At 33.7% G+C, this 16,098-nt stretch overlaps 1 protein-coding gene across 1 annotated transcript; it reads left to right on the top strand.

Moving 5' to 3' along the window:
- The first annotated feature begins 1,171 nt into the window (after positions 1–1,171).
- LOC141640141 (protein FAR1-RELATED SEQUENCE 5-like) lies at positions 1,172–3,256 on the top strand. The gene has a single exon (XM_074449032.1). It carries the CDS (start codon positions 1,172–1,174, stop codon positions 3,254–3,256), a length of 2,085 nt encoding a protein of 694 aa, XP_074305133.1.
- The last annotated feature ends 12,842 nt before the right edge of the window (positions 3,257–16,098 follow it).

Below are 16,098 nucleotides of genomic sequence, written 5' to 3'. Positions count from 1 at the left end.
TTTAGGATGGTTATAATTTCATCATCTTCTACTGATTCAGGTATGAATTATTGTTGTAAATACATTTTTGGGAACTATTTTTTCAATTAAATTTGGGATCCATTTCTGAAATTGCTTAAGGTGTTGTAGGTGATAACGGAAAAGAGGATGAATCAATAACAGAAGAAGTTATAGGTACACATTACTGTTTTTTCTTATTGCGGGGATGTTAGATACATGTATCTACTAAACTGAAGTAGTGTATCTAGGATCCAAAGATGTGTACCTCTGTATAATTTTTCTAGCTGTGGATAATTTTTCTGACTGTTTTTGTATTTTTTTTGTGTGGTTTAATGGGGGCCAAAAGATATATCTCTGACAGAATAAAATTCTTAGCAAAAGATACATCTCTCGGTGTTAGATACATCATTTCGCCTATTTTGAAAAAAAATGTATCGGCTAGCTAAAACAGTATATATCCGGCTAGCTAAAACAGTGTACCTAATGTGGCTTGGGTGGGAAAATCTGTGCTCGTATGTGATAAAATACTCTGCATCGATTATGATTTTGTGCACCGTAGAGAGCGAGTCTTTCAAAAAAATTAAGCTAGTATAGCATTTGAAAATTTTTGGATGAATGTTTAGCAGTTTGAAAATCGCAAACTTCTTTCTCTCTGCACAAATTGTTGATGTATAGTGACATATGAATTATTGTATCTAATTTGAATGAGATGTGTACTGTGCGAGATAGTATACCGCTACTAATGTCCATGCCTCGGATATCTTGGTTGTACTTCCCTTGACAGATGCAACAGTACGCAAAATGTAGCGTAAGCATGTATCTAATATCATAGTAATGTGTACCTATGGACTATATTTTCTTGATTTTAGTCTTTGGAACATAATGCGTTTCCTCTTTGTGTGTCATTTCTGTGCAGACAGTATAGTTGCTTCTAATGTTGATGCTCTAATGAACAATGATATACCTCCTATGATTCCTTTGACTAATGCACCAGGTAAAAAAATTGTGGTTTGTTCATTTACAAGGTTTGATTTCACTAATATAATGTACTTGCCTTAAAAATAACAACCTTTTGGTTAAATTGTCTTGTAGAAACCCCACAAGTTGGTTCTGAAAACACAATTTTTGGATTCCCAAGCTGTCGGAAGATCTAAAACCAATCAACGGTATGATGTTTTCAAATTTGGAAGATGGAATAGATTTTTACAACAAATATGCAAAAGTTTGTGGGTTTATTCCAAGGTTAGATTCAACAAAATTGGTTAATGGGATTGTTACACACAAGCGCTGTGTGTGTAATAAAGAAGGCAAAAGTAGGAACAAGGGGACTAAAAGAAAGAGGACTGTTACGAGAACAGGATGTGAAGCTAAGGTTAGTTTTAAGAGAATTGACACCGGTGAATACCAAATTTATGATTTTGTTGAGGTACACACACACGCAATGGTTACCCCAGCTACAATGGTTCATATGAAACCATCTAGGAATTTGAATCTCTTTCACAAGAAAATGATCATGGATAATTCAAGGGTAAATCATGGTCCAGTGGATTCCTTTAGAATGTTTAAGGAATATGTAAAAGGGTACAAAAATGTTGGGGCTTCTTTAGAAGATTTCAAAAACTTTTCAAGGGATGTTAAGAAATATATCAAGGAATATGATGCTGAGATGTTATTGGAAACTTTCATGCAAAAAAAGGCTATGTCTCCATCATTTTATTTCGACTTTGAGGTGGATGATGAAAAAAGACTAAGTAAGGTTTTTTGGGCAGATCCAATCTCAATTAAAAACTATGCCCTTTTTGGGGAAGCCGTCTCTTTTGATACTACTTATAACTTCAATGAATATAAAATGGTGTTTTGTCCGTTCACTGGTGTGGACAACCATAAAAGATGCGTCACTTTTGCGGGTCGTTTGTTAAGAAAGGAAGATGGAGAATCATTTACCTGGTTATTTGAGAATTTTGTGAAGGCTATGGGTGATTGTTATCCTACTACAATTATAACTGACCAATGCAAAGGCATCAATCAAGCTGTAAAAGATGTGTTTGGTGACAAAACACAACACCGATTATGCATGTGGCATATAATGAAAAAGTTGCCAGACAAAGTCGGGCCGACAATTTGCCAAAACACAAACTTTTTGAAGGAAATAAATTCTATTGTTTGGGATGGAGAGATTGATACACAAGAATTCGAATTGAGATGGAAATCAATCCTTTCTTCGTATGAGCTTTCTGATCATGAGTGGCTGAAGTCAATGTTTGACATTCGTTCAAGTTGGATTCTGCCTACTTCGAGAGACATATATCTTGGTGGGATTATGCGCACAACATCAAGGTCAGAATCTGAAAATAGCTTCTTTGGAAATTTCACAAACCCGCACCTCACTCTTGTTGAGTTTTGGATGCGTTTCCAATCGGCTATGGATGCGCAGCGTTGGAAATATGCTAAGGTGACTGCCGATGATAAGAACTCTTCTCCAAAATTATCAACACCTATCCTTCTAGAAAAAAAAACCTCTGAATTTTACACCCCCACTGTTTTTTATCAATTTCAAGAAGAACTCCAAGCTGCGTGTTTTACTTGTGGTCTTTCACCGAGGACAACTGAAGACAACAATGAGCATATTTCAATAATGGACCGCGAGAAAGACAAGGTATACACAGTTGATTTAAGTGGTAATAAGTTTTCTTGTTCGTGTAAGATGTTTGAAAGAATTGGGTTACTTTGTAAGCATGTTCTGTGGGTGTTAAAAGATAGAGGATTTGATGATATCCCTACGGAGTATCTATTAGACAGATGGGGCAAATATGCAACTTGTCGTCCCATTTTTAATGTTGTTGGGACAACCCTCCTAGCTGATTGTATGTCAATAGAAAACCAACAAAGTAAGATAAGTGAATTGTGGTCGGAAGTATTTACTTCAGTTTCGCTTGTTGAAGATAATGAGGAACTTGGTGATGAGCTGCTTGAACTTCTTCGTGGTTTCAACGAGAAATTGATGATTTCAGTTAAGCGTGGGAAGTCAAAAAACAAGAAAGCTGAAATTGAGATGCTTATTGGCTCGAAAATACCGTCTGAAGCTAGTGTTCTACCACCAGAAAAGTGTAAGAATAAGGGATCAGGAAGACGGATTACTTCAAACAAGGAAAAGGCAGTACAAGAAAATGCAAAGCCCTTGAGGAAATGTCGTGCTTGCGGTGAAATGACTCATCATGATAGTAGGAATTGCCCAAGTCGAGCCACTCAAAAGTGAGTCCAGTTTGATTTCAGCTAGAAAAAGTTTAAGTTGTATTAAGTATTCTAAAAACTTTCTAGTATGTAAAGACTTCTAAGAAGTATGTTGTATTTTACTTTAAATAGTGTTCTTACTAGTAAGTAAAGACTTGTAAGAAGTATGTTTAATTAACGCATCTTGGATCCATATAGTCGCGATGGTTTGGTTGTCTAATGTCTCACGTTTACTATTCAAACAATTTTCTTCTCTATTATTATACAAACTTTTATTGTGTACCCTCAAAAGTCGAGGTGTGACACACATAATTAAAAAAAAAATATTAATACAAATTGAAGATTAAGTTCTTTATTTTATAAAAATTGATGAAATAATGGGAATAGTGAATTGGTGTAGTTTTTCTCGTATCTTCAATGTTGCATGTGGTGTTAATCAGTATGAGCGAATGACGTTCCTTGAAGTAATCTCTTGCACAAGTGATATGATAGCGCTACTCATCAAAGCCCCCAATTCATATGGCACCATAATCATAAATTGTGGGAGAACACCCTTGGGAACATCAATAAGTCCATTCCTACTTGCGACATGGACACTCTTTGTCTCGATGAAGGCAGCAACAACAATTGTAATAATCGATAACCCTAACCCGATCCCGATCCTTTGAAGGGTATTTATTCAGGAAGGGATTTTAGTGAGTTTTCTCATTGTAGGAACAAAGAGTTTATCATAAATGGGGACAAAAAAATAGGATTACAATCACCGGGATACCTTGTAAAATTTGAGGGGTCTTAAATTTAGGTCCAATTGAAAAGGGTAAGGGTAGAGGCTTGTTGGATGAAAAATATATGCACTTGTTAAAAGTTTTCTCCCCTACAAATTAAATTTACTTTATTTGTTACAGGAATTTAATAAACTACTTGTTGGGTATTATGTGTATCCCAAAAACCGGGGATGTGTATCCACAAAGCCGGGTATGTGTATCCACACATCCTTTTATTTTGAAGTGTAACTGTCCAATGGCCCATTCCAGGAACATTATGTGTATCCACAAAGCCGGGGATGTGTATCCACAAAGCCAGGGATGTGTATCCAGACAGCCGACAATGCGTATCCCACACGATGCGGTGTGTATCCACACGACCACGGGTGTGTATCCACACAGCACTGGGGTGTATACGCACCCAACAACAAGCGATGTACAACCCGAATGTGTACCCGCACAACAACCGCAAGATGTATTAATAGGAATTTACTAACTGAATAGTATTAATAGTAGCCATACATTGAAAAAGGATTGAAACAAAATTACATTTGATGAACAAAAACAATTGAGTCAAAAATGTTCCTGGAATGTTTGAACACAACGCCATTAAATTCAATTACATTTCACTACGCACAACACATCCTCAAAACACACTCCCATCTACGAACTCACCTAGTCATAAAAACATGAAAAAAGTAACGTTAAGTTAGTTTAAAATAATTTATATGTAAAATAAAATTAACATCTCCGGCACATAAGTTCTTACAAAACAGTAGGGATGTGTATCTGCGAAACCGGGGCTGTGTATTCACACACCAGCAGGTGTGTATCCAAACAGCCAGAGATGTGTATCCACACTAGTTGCAGGTGTGTATCCACGGAATATAACCACGAATATTTGTGTTTGTTTTCCTCCCAACATATATGAAGGCACAGAAAAAATGTAAACGTCTCAAGGATGAGAAGGTAAAATATGCCATTTATATATAGTTGAAGGCATATGCATAATCAGACTATCTTGTAGATCACCCAAATGATTTGTAAAATTGTACATCATTCAAAAACGACTGATTCCTACACTTCGGTCCACTTCAGTACACACTGAGACACTTTTCAATATAGTTAAATGGCTTGAACATATGAGCATATGTCAAGAAAAAAATCAGGATGAAAATCGATCAAATGAGACATCAATCTGAGGACAAGAAAGGATGAAGGGAAAGGAACTCTAAAACTAGTGGAGAGACATTTGGTGACAGTGGAAATAAAAACTAAAGACGAACATGGATAACTAACTATAAACTACTACAGATATTACTATCAGGTGTGTATGCAGCCAGAGATGTGTAACCGCACATTCTGATATGTGTATCTAGACGGCCAACAATGCGTAACCGCACTACAGAAATTACTAACAGGTGTGTATACAGCCAGAGATGTGTAACCGCACATTCTGATATATGTATCTAGACAGCCAACAATGCGTAACCGCACATTCTGCCAGTGTGTATGCAGACAGCTGCAGGTGTGTATGCAGACAGCTGCAGGTGTGTATCCAAGCAGCAGCTGGGATATATCTGCACAGCCCCAAGAACTGTAACCTGACAACCAAATAAGTGTATCCACACAGCAGGGGGTGTGTATCTACACACTGAAAGAATTCTATCCAGCAATTTAAAATTACCTTTGCAGTATTTTTCTCCCACTTGAGTAGTTTCAACATAATGTGTCGACGATAAGCAATCATATTCTGCAAATTAAATAAAGGATTTTTTAGAGAAATGAAAAACTGATAGAATACGATAAATAGAGAAATGAAAAACTGACATTTAGCTAATTTGGCAAGCTTACTTTGAAATAGTTTTTGTCCTCCCATAATTTCCTATCGTGTACTGCACCCTCCAGAAACTTCATAACAAATAGTCCGCAATCATAACTACACATACAGTTAAGATTATTAGACTAAAAAACTGCATCCATTTTCAGGCTAATAAATAAAGGATTTTTTAGAAAACTTACTTGTTTTTTCTTGCTGAGGTACATTGATAACAACAGTAGTAGACAAGATGATGCCCTTAAGATGATTGTAACCCTTGTGGTCCTCAAACTGACTTGCAACATGGAACACCTTTGAATGACAACAACTTATCAAAAATAGTAATAAAATAATTTCATCCTAACTGATAATAAAAATGCAAAAATATAACAAAAAAGGTAGGGGCCATACAATATCCTCCACATAAGAATTATACTCCTCAATATCATCTGCTTTTTCTAACTTTGGCTTGCATGAGTCCAAGATATAGTTTTCCTGTTTCTTGAGGTCCGACACACAAGCTAACCAATGATTACCATTTTTGCCAATTGTGAAAAACACCTATCAATGTCATAGCAGCAAAAGTCATACAATGACATTCAACCCAACGCCAAAACAACTTTTCCAGTAGATTCCCAACAAATTTACCTTTTCAATAGTTGCTCCATTTTCAGGCTTGTAGTGCATTTTAAGATGAGGGCACCAGACAATATTTCCTTTCTGAGGCCTTAATGCGGGCTTAGCAAACTGAAAATTATAAAATTGTTTAGATATTGAGGACTAATACATCTGAAAAACTGCATTTTCAAATCTGAATCAACATGTATAAAAATGCATTTTTGAATCTGAAAAACTGCATTTTCGAATCTGAATCTTAATTATCTACCTGGACTGTTGTTGGCAAGTAGAGAATATCAGTTCTATCATATGTGCACATCACACCATACATCTCAAGCACCTACATATAAATGATCATGTTCTAAATATCACAAAAAGATTAGTATAAATAATAATAATAATAATACTAATAAAGGTCTAGGAAAACTTACCAAATCCATTATCCAGTGCCGATTTTGCAAACTTTGCATTCCTTTTCGACACACTCCCATCCACTCAGTATTCACAAGAGTCTCGCCTAAATTGTAAATGAATATAATTAGAACATAAAAGTGCATCAACAAAATTTAATTGTGCAAATATGTTATCGATTTCACAACTTACTCGATGCCTTTACCCCTTTTCATTACAACAGCAAGAAGTTCCGTGTCTGTGAGTTGACGTTGACATTGATGTTGTGACTGCCTTCTCATTTGGAACTCTTGGTCAACTTCTTCAAATCTAGAAAGAATAAGGGACAAAACAAAAAATTAAATTTATCAAGAACTTTACAACTTCATTAGAAAGTAATTTATGATTATATTTACTCAAAGGAATAGAGGGATACCTCGTATCAAAACTCAAAGATCCAGCTTTTGATAAGAGTTTATCCTTCAGTTTATTACCGTCGAAACAACAAATCTGAGAGCAAACTCTTGCAGCAAAAAGCTTAAGTTGGTTGTGCTACACAACAAATCGTGTGTATTCCGTAAGTGACAAATGTGTATCCAGAATACGAAAAGACATAATATGGCATCCTAATTGTGGACTTAGCCCAAAAAACGTGAGACTCTTCTGAATTATGACCCAGCACAAAAAATCGCAAACATTAAAATAGTTCCGTCCATTTTTAAAAGAGATATTGTCACTTTGTCGATCCTTTGCCCGAAGAGATCTATATCTAGAGGTAAGGTACAACTATGAACACAGCAACACATGCTAATATTAGAAGATACATAGGCTAATGCTACCGGATACATGAAGCAATTTGTGTATCCAGTAAAAGAAGCATGTGTATTCCGTAAGTGACAAATGTGTATCCAGGATACCAAAAGACCTAAGATGGCATACTAATTGTGGACTTAGCCCAAAAACGTGAGAGTCTTCTAAATTATGACCCAGCACAAAAAAAATCGCGAACTATTTTATATAAGAAGATACATAGGCTAATGCTCTAGGATACATGAAGCAATTTGTGTATCCAAGTAAAAGAAGCATGTGTATTAAAGTAAGTGACAAATGTGTATCCGAGAATAACAAAGACCTAAGATGGCATCCTAATTGTGGACTTTGCCCAAACCGTGAGACTCTTCTGAATTATGACCCAAAGACAAAAATCGCGAACATGAAAATAAAATGGAGGGACATGCACAAGCTCGCATCGCATACAGAAACTTGATTGTGTGGATCCTATAGAAGGAGCATGCGTATCTGTATGTAAGAGATGTGGATCTAAACTTAAAAATACACGAATAAAACACAAGACAACCGAGCATACCACTTATGTAACTCACACCAGGACGCCAACCATAAAAATCAATCGCATCCCCTCAAAACACATGACAACATAACACAACAGATAACCATAGCAATTAAAACAGTAATTATATACGTTTAAGCTTCAATAATCAACATGTGAAGCTTAATAAACATCAAAAATCAAAAAATATAAATCAGCTGAAACATAAACAACATTAAAATGAAGAAATTAGGGTTACAGCAGGATAGAAACGTCACCGTCGGAAGGCAATGGGAGATCAAGTCGCCACCGTCGCCGTCGCGAGCGGTCGTCGGTGATGTCGCCGTCGGGGGGTGGTGGTCGGTGATGAGAGAGAAGTCGTCACCGTCGGGGATAAGAATGAGATGTACGGGAGTGTAATGGGAAATTGTGAGTGAGAGTTGTGGTTAAAAAAAAAGTACACAGTGAGGGGGTATTAGTAGTTCGTACGGTTCGCACCGTAATTTGGTTCGTACAGGATCCTGATTCTATATATATATATATATAATTAGGATCACATGAGTCCACCCTATCTTTTTGAGTTCAGTGAGTTCACTTATGTATCACACGCTGTACACAAAAATATCACGTTGTTTTTTACAAAAAAAAAAAAACAAACAAACAAAAAAACTTTTTTTTTTTATTTTTAAAATTTAAGCTGTAATATTGTTTAGTATAACCTGTGATATTGTATATGAGTTTTGTGAGTTCAGTAAAGGAGTATCACAAGTTATACAAAACAATATCACAATTTACGATAAATAATATCACTGGTTGTACTAAACAATATCACGAGTTATACTATACAATATCACACCACTGAACCTAATTCCGCCTTTCACCATCTTCACGAGTTAAACTTTCATGGGAGAACCTTGATAGATTCTTCTCTGTTTGAGTATTTGACTCATTTTGACATGTCCTTATCAAGGAGATAATAATTGAATATACATCCTTGATTTGGCGAGGAAGAAGAAGTTGCCCAGACCCTCGTAGCTAACTGCTCGTTTCCTTCAGTTTACCCCATGAATAATTAATTTAAATTATTAGCATAGAATAAGGGGCCAAATGACATTATTAAACAAACTTCACCTTGGTGACCGAGATTTTGAAAAGATGCGCCAACTTTTTCTTCACCAGGATCAAAAGTAAAGGATCAGAACATATCCCGGAAGTATTCAGCACATCATGACATAAGCAAAAATATTTAAGATTTTAAGCTAAGCTAGTTATGCTATCCCAAGCTTACAGCTGCAAGTCACTTAATGCACACACATGCATAACCTGCTCAAACTAGTTAGTATAGATTTGTCTCGAGGCATAAACCGGAAGATATCCCAAGAGTACTTTTATACCATGCTACATGAAAACCAATAACTTCACTAAGATAGTTACATTAGCAACTTATTATCATGCTCTTGAACTTCTGACAGAAACAAAATATTTTCATTTTTGGACACGCAAGTATTTTCCTGAAGGAAACCGCAAAAATAAGTATTGATTCACACGTTAGACATATACAATTTCCAAACATGAGAGGATCCATAATCATACCGCATTGGCTCAGTTCCGAAATCTCGAACTAAGCAACCAACAGACCCATTTTGTATCTTATCATCTTCAGTCTCCCCGCTTCTATCAGGCTTCACAACTAACAAGTTGAAATATGGAAAACCATATGACCATCAAGGCAAGGACAAGTTACCACAAGTTAAAATAATTTTTTCGAAAGAAAAATATCCGTGATATTGTTATGTGTAGTGCGTGATACATAAGTGGACTCATGGGACTCAAATATATAGGTGGACTCACCGGATCATGCCTCTCTCTCTCTCTCTCTCTCTCTCTCTCTATATATATATATATATATATATATATATATATATATATATATATATATATATATATATATATATATATATATATATATATATATATATTTAGTTGTGTGAGTTTGTTGAGGTTGAGTTTACAACTCGAGTCAACACAAGTTTATTATTCAATTATGCGAGGATTGACTAATGAAATTTTATATCTTATTGTAATGTGATTAAATAATATTTAATTTAATAATTAAGCGTTAATTCATTAAATTAATCGAGGTTTTTTGATGTAGAGGTTATAAGTTAATTATATTTACAAGAAGTTATAAATTAATTTAATTGGGCATTATGGGACCCATTATACATTATTATAATGGTAAAATATCACTCAATAAGTTGAGTGTATATTGTTTATTAATTTGTAGGAGTATGTGACACTCCTAGGTTTTGTCTTCTAGCTATTGGTAAGATGCTCTAAACATCATAATTACACCTAGTATGACATGCCTACTCTACACCTACAAGCACGCAATTAAAATAAGCAAAAAAAATGAGCCTCTTGTGCTCCATAGTGGCCAACCATAGTGTCCTTAAATAGGCACTTGGTTGCTTATTTTTCCTTGTTCCAATTTTGCATGCTTCTCTCTAAAACTCTCACACAATCACACATTATTATCTTATATAGCTAGAGTAGTAATAATAATAATAATAAAACGGGATTTATTTCTTATAATATCTAGTTAATATTATTTGAAACATTTGGGAAAAGTCTTGGGTGCAACTAAGAGGAGTGTCTCTATGCTTGAAACTTGAAGATCTTGGAGGATCATCCCAAATTAATTGAGATGAAGAACAAGTGAAGGTAGAAGACCTTACTTGTGCCCAAAATTCGAACCATATACAATGTAAGGAAACTCGATTTTCTTCCTCATTTCATTATTTCGTTATGCATGCAATAGATCCACATAAATATAAATTATTGGTAATTTATAAAATGAATTAAATGAGTCTAATAGGAGTATATGAACCTAACAATTGGCATCAAGAGCTTTGGTGTTGCATGCATAATCGGTTTGGTTTTTCCGAGTTAAATGTAACTTAATTAAAACTAGATATTTTGTGATTTATAAGGATAAAGCCACGAAATTTTTTTCATGTTATACAGTCTGGTTCTAAAATATTTTTAGGTCATATTGATGATTTATGGATGATTATTGCTTATTTTAATGATTTTTAGTGAAATAATTACATTTTATTGAGTAAAATGAACTTTTATTTACTAAAAATAGTTAAGCTTCACTACCGGCCGTGATTTTTTTAGTATGACCTCACATGCATATTTTATGTATTGTATGTAAAATTTCGTATTAATGTGACTAATATTGCATGATTTATGATTTTTATGTGATAAAAATGGTATAAATGGAGGTTAAATGACTAAAAATAGTTAAACTTTGAAACAGGCCATGAAATTTAAATATGAAGTCACATGCATATTTTACAGATTGTATGTAAAATTTGAGATAAATGTGATTTATTAGACATGATTTATAATTTTAATGGTTAAAATGATATAAATAGTGACTATTTTTGGCAAAAATAGCTAAATTGAAATTTAGCATGAAATTTTTCCCTAATGTTGTATATAAGATATGAACATCAGATCTAAAGTTGCATGATTAATTTTGATTGATTTGGTATGTTTATTGATTTTTATGTGATAAAATCGATAAAAGAGAAACTTTATTAGTCATAAAAATAAATTCGAAATTGTTGGTTTAAATTTTGCCATTTCCAGGTTCTGGAAATTTTTTTAGAATGTTCAAAATTTTGATTGATTTTTTCATAATTTTTATGTTTAATTTGGATTAAATGGTAAAAGTTATGCTTTATACGATTTATTAATGAAATAAATTATAATTATTTTGTGGGCAAATTTTATTGAGTTTTTGAAATCTTGGAAATATTCCAGTATATACAAAAATGTGATTTCGAATTTTTCCAAATTTTTATGATTTATTGGGAATTATTTCATAATTGTTATGAATAAGAGAAGTTTAATAAGCAATAATAGAAAACCAAGTTGAATTATTGTGAAACATTGAGTAAAGACTAATTTTTGAGTCCTAAGAGAGTTAGGGTAATTAACTTGGGCTTAAAGTTGATTTAAGTATTGATTTGTGATTTTATTAAGTTATTATCACGCATTTCCATAAAACCGGATTATAAACGATACAAGGTTTAAGTAGAACGATTTGGCACATAATTTGGCATGTTACATCATATAATAATGCTGCAAATAATTATGTAATTTTATCTTAGTATGGCCTTATTTTTAATCGGTATTACCCGTAATGTAAGGGATAACCGATTTGGTTATAATTTTATGTGATCTCGTATCACTTTTATTTTTACTAGATTCATTTTTACAAATGTATAATAGGAATAGCTATGTATTTTATTACTATTTGTAATTCCGGAGTTCCTTCAAGACAGTGCCATACGGAAAGGCGTTCCGATCAAGACAGAGTCCTTGGGAAGCGTGTCACTTGAAGTTCAAGGGACCAATGGAGTTGGTTTCCGAATTTTTAAATAGATTATTAGATTTTCTATTTTAGGAAGGTCATACTAGGAAATTTATTTATTGCTTTGCATTTTTCCTTTATATGTTTGCATGCATTGCCAAATCGCCATAAACTAAACATGCATATTATATCGAGTATTCGACCGTGTCAATTATAATTATCGTTAATTCAACAATTTAGTTCACTTAAATTTGATAGATAATAAATTGACTCGACCTCACACATTTTAAAAGATTGAGACTTAGCCTTACCAAATAGTAGGAACTCATGAATCCCAATTTCATATAGGTACAATACGGTATTGAAACATTATACCGGGGTGCTTTCAATTGACGTTGGGTAAGTGGGGTAATAAATAGTTATTACACTTCGAAAATTTGGTTGATGTCAACGAAGGTATTTGCGACCATAGCCGCAATAGGTTCGGGCTAAAGATGAACTTAACGTAAATTCATCGACCGAGAGTTCTAATTGTAGAATCGGTTAAGAGGGTTAACCCACCAAGATTATATTAGCAAGAGGTGTAGAGGGCCGGTAGGCTCACATCCAAGATTTAATATGAATTTTTGGGTCTCAGAATCGTTTATATAATTGGGTGGAGGTCATTGTATCAATGCTAAGACATGCTAAAATGTTTTAGATATAACGATGAATGTTTAATTTTCCCACTATTTCGTTGTTTTTAATGTTTTTCTATTTCATTACTCCTACTCATATGCGATATCATTCGATTGTAACACGAGGCTCCACTAAACCACTATTGCTAACGACAAAGAATCTCTTTCTAAAAGGAACCGTATCATAGGTTGTGGACTAGCTCCATAGGAATTGTTCTATTCCATAGAACTCCATAGGAGTTGTCCTATATCATATAAGATTAGCATCTTAAATTCCTAACATACCTATGTATGATTTCTTGTGAAGAAATATGACTAGAGGTAATGATTAGTCAAAATATATTTTGATAATGTTCTTCTATGCATCCATGGTTCAAAAGTCTTATTGCTCAACCTAAACACTTGTCATCAAGCACTTAAGTTGTTAAGAACATGACAATGTTAAATTGGTAAATTAATTTGGTAGAAATTTTGATTAACCAAATACCACAATAGAGTTCATCCTTGTGAAGGATTAACTAGGAATTTAAATGAAGATAAGTCTTCATCAAGTAGAAATTCTTGAAGTCAGTGGGAGCAATAAAAGGTAAGTATCTATCTTAATTGTTAAGGATAGAACTAGGCTCGAAAGAGAAGGTGTTAGACACTAAAATAGATATAAACCCCAATAAGTAAAGATCAAGGAAGTTGGTCGTGTGACTCCAACATATTCCTTCTTGAATATCTATGACATTGACATTACATTTTTGCCAAATACCACATCATGAGTATTTGATACAAATTTATAAATTTCATCATATTTGGCATTATTATGTAATGACTAGCAAGAATAAGTTCAAAAATTTGCATGAATGGAACTAGGGTAGTTGCCATTTCATCCATGAACATATGCATGTTGTAGTGTACTCATTTTAGTTTTGTATTTAGAAATGTACCTCAATAATTGTTATGATGTATAATATGTCTAAATAAGAATATAATTTGAATTTTGCACAAAAGGTAAAGGGTTTTACCATTATGCAATTAAAACAAGCGTTGAACTCTTACATACCACGATTAAGTTTATGGTGAGACCATACAAATCAAGGTAATTATATTCAAACTAAAAATAAATGTCATATATATATAACTCAAGTTGGTGACCCCAATCATTTCTCAATTCTTGATTGAAAATCGCATTTAGAAACTAGTTTTGACTAGTGTCCCAAACCATTTGATTGAGAATCTTTGGTGTATGCGAATCTTGTATTCAAAGCAAGATAATTCATGATTTTTCCTTGAAAAAGATTATGAATAGAGCAAGATATTCGCCCTAATTACACTTTGAAGTGTATGGTCGAATAAAATTTCAATCTGAGAAGGTTATTACTTCATCATCTCTTTTACCAACGAATTAGGTAGATACTTGATATCCACTTAATGAGGTAAGAAGAGAAATTCTTTGAATAAGTTTAATGAATGTTAAAAGGTATCAAAACCAACAGATTATAAAATCAAAGTATTAGTACTTTGTTAAAATGGGGAACAATAAAGTGATGACTTTTATCTGCACCAAAAAGAGTGTGATATAGTATCATAAGTTCACTTACATTACGATATGATTGAATCTTTACATTATAGTTGAAGGTAGTTTTTATTATAAAATTTGTCTGGCATTTAAATTTTCCACTAAAATAAAACATGGTTAAAGCAATCATCTACTTTTCATATGAGATATGGTTAGGCATGGTACCTAAATTGTAGCTTGTTTCGATAGTAAACATGTACTCTCTCTTCCTACATGATAACGAGAACAAAGGGTTTGTGGCTCGTGATGCTGTCTATTAAAGAAATGAGGAGTATTTCTTAAAGACAGAGTGGGAGAAAATGTTCAAGAGCCACAAACTGAGGATAAGACATAGGAAGATGTTCCTTCTTGGTCAAAATCAGTAATTATTTCTTCGAAATATAAAATGGACAGGAGTCATGTTATTTTTGAAAGTAACAAGCCTGTAACTTATTAAGATCCTTTATCTAGTTTCAACTCCGCAAAAGTCCGAAATGAACATAAACATGAAGATGTTTACTTAGCTTGGTTGATTGGTCGCAAAGGTTCTTGCACGCAACAACAACGCTTTATTGAATTCGGATATGATTTGACAATTGGATTTCAAAATCATCTTGCATGAGTTTTGATAATTGCAACTATTCTAAGGTAGGATGAAAACTTAAAAAGAAATTTTAAGTAAAATTCAAGGAGTTGAATTGTATGTTTTGATCATGTGATAAACGTTTCTCGAATTGTCGAGTAATTCTGTTTATACATGGATTTTAGTGGGAGTAATGTGGTGTTACTAGTCTTATATGTAAGGGACATATTGATCATTGTGAATGATGGAAGACTTGGGAGAAGAATAATACATCTCTAAGGTATCCGGACCTATAAAGATAGTTCCAAGAGGATATTAGCGTTAAATGAATATTCTTATGTGAATAAGAATCTTGACAAGTTCTAAAGTATTGAACATATAGAAATTGAATCTACATGCTTCCGCTGCGGGATTAATTCATTACGCTAAGATGTATCACCATTCTTAAACTTCGTATACTTGGAGTATGACGAGAAGTTACAAATAGAATATTTGAGAGAAGTCTCTATATAGCCACATAGTTCATTAGTTAGTACTCATGAAGAACTAAAGAGATGAAGCTAAAGTGATTAAAAAATAACATGGATTTATGTGCAAGGTGTTACACGATAACCGTATTCTAATCACACAAAGATGGTTAGAGAACCATCTTGGCTATATTATTTAAGGAGGATATCTGCTAGAAATATCCTAGGCAGTTAAACAATGAGATATACACAACGGAAATTGAGTACACTTGCAATAATGAGATATGCA

The sequence above is a fragment of the Silene latifolia genome, unplaced genomic scaffold, assembly GCF_048544455.1.
Source record: "Silene latifolia isolate original U9 population unplaced genomic scaffold, ASM4854445v1 scaffold_73, whole genome shotgun sequence".
Taxonomy (NCBI): Eukaryota; Viridiplantae; Streptophyta; class Magnoliopsida; order Caryophyllales; family Caryophyllaceae; genus Silene; species Silene latifolia.
The sequence above is the reverse complement of the archived record's forward strand: the minus strand, read 5'-3'. Positions and strand labels throughout refer to the sequence as shown.

Bases quoted from the DNA above. Each gene is read 5' to 3' on its own strand.
- LOC141640141 (XM_074449032.1), top strand. From the start codon at position 1,172: ATGTTTTCAAATTTGGAAGATGGAATAGATTTTTACAACAAATATGCA.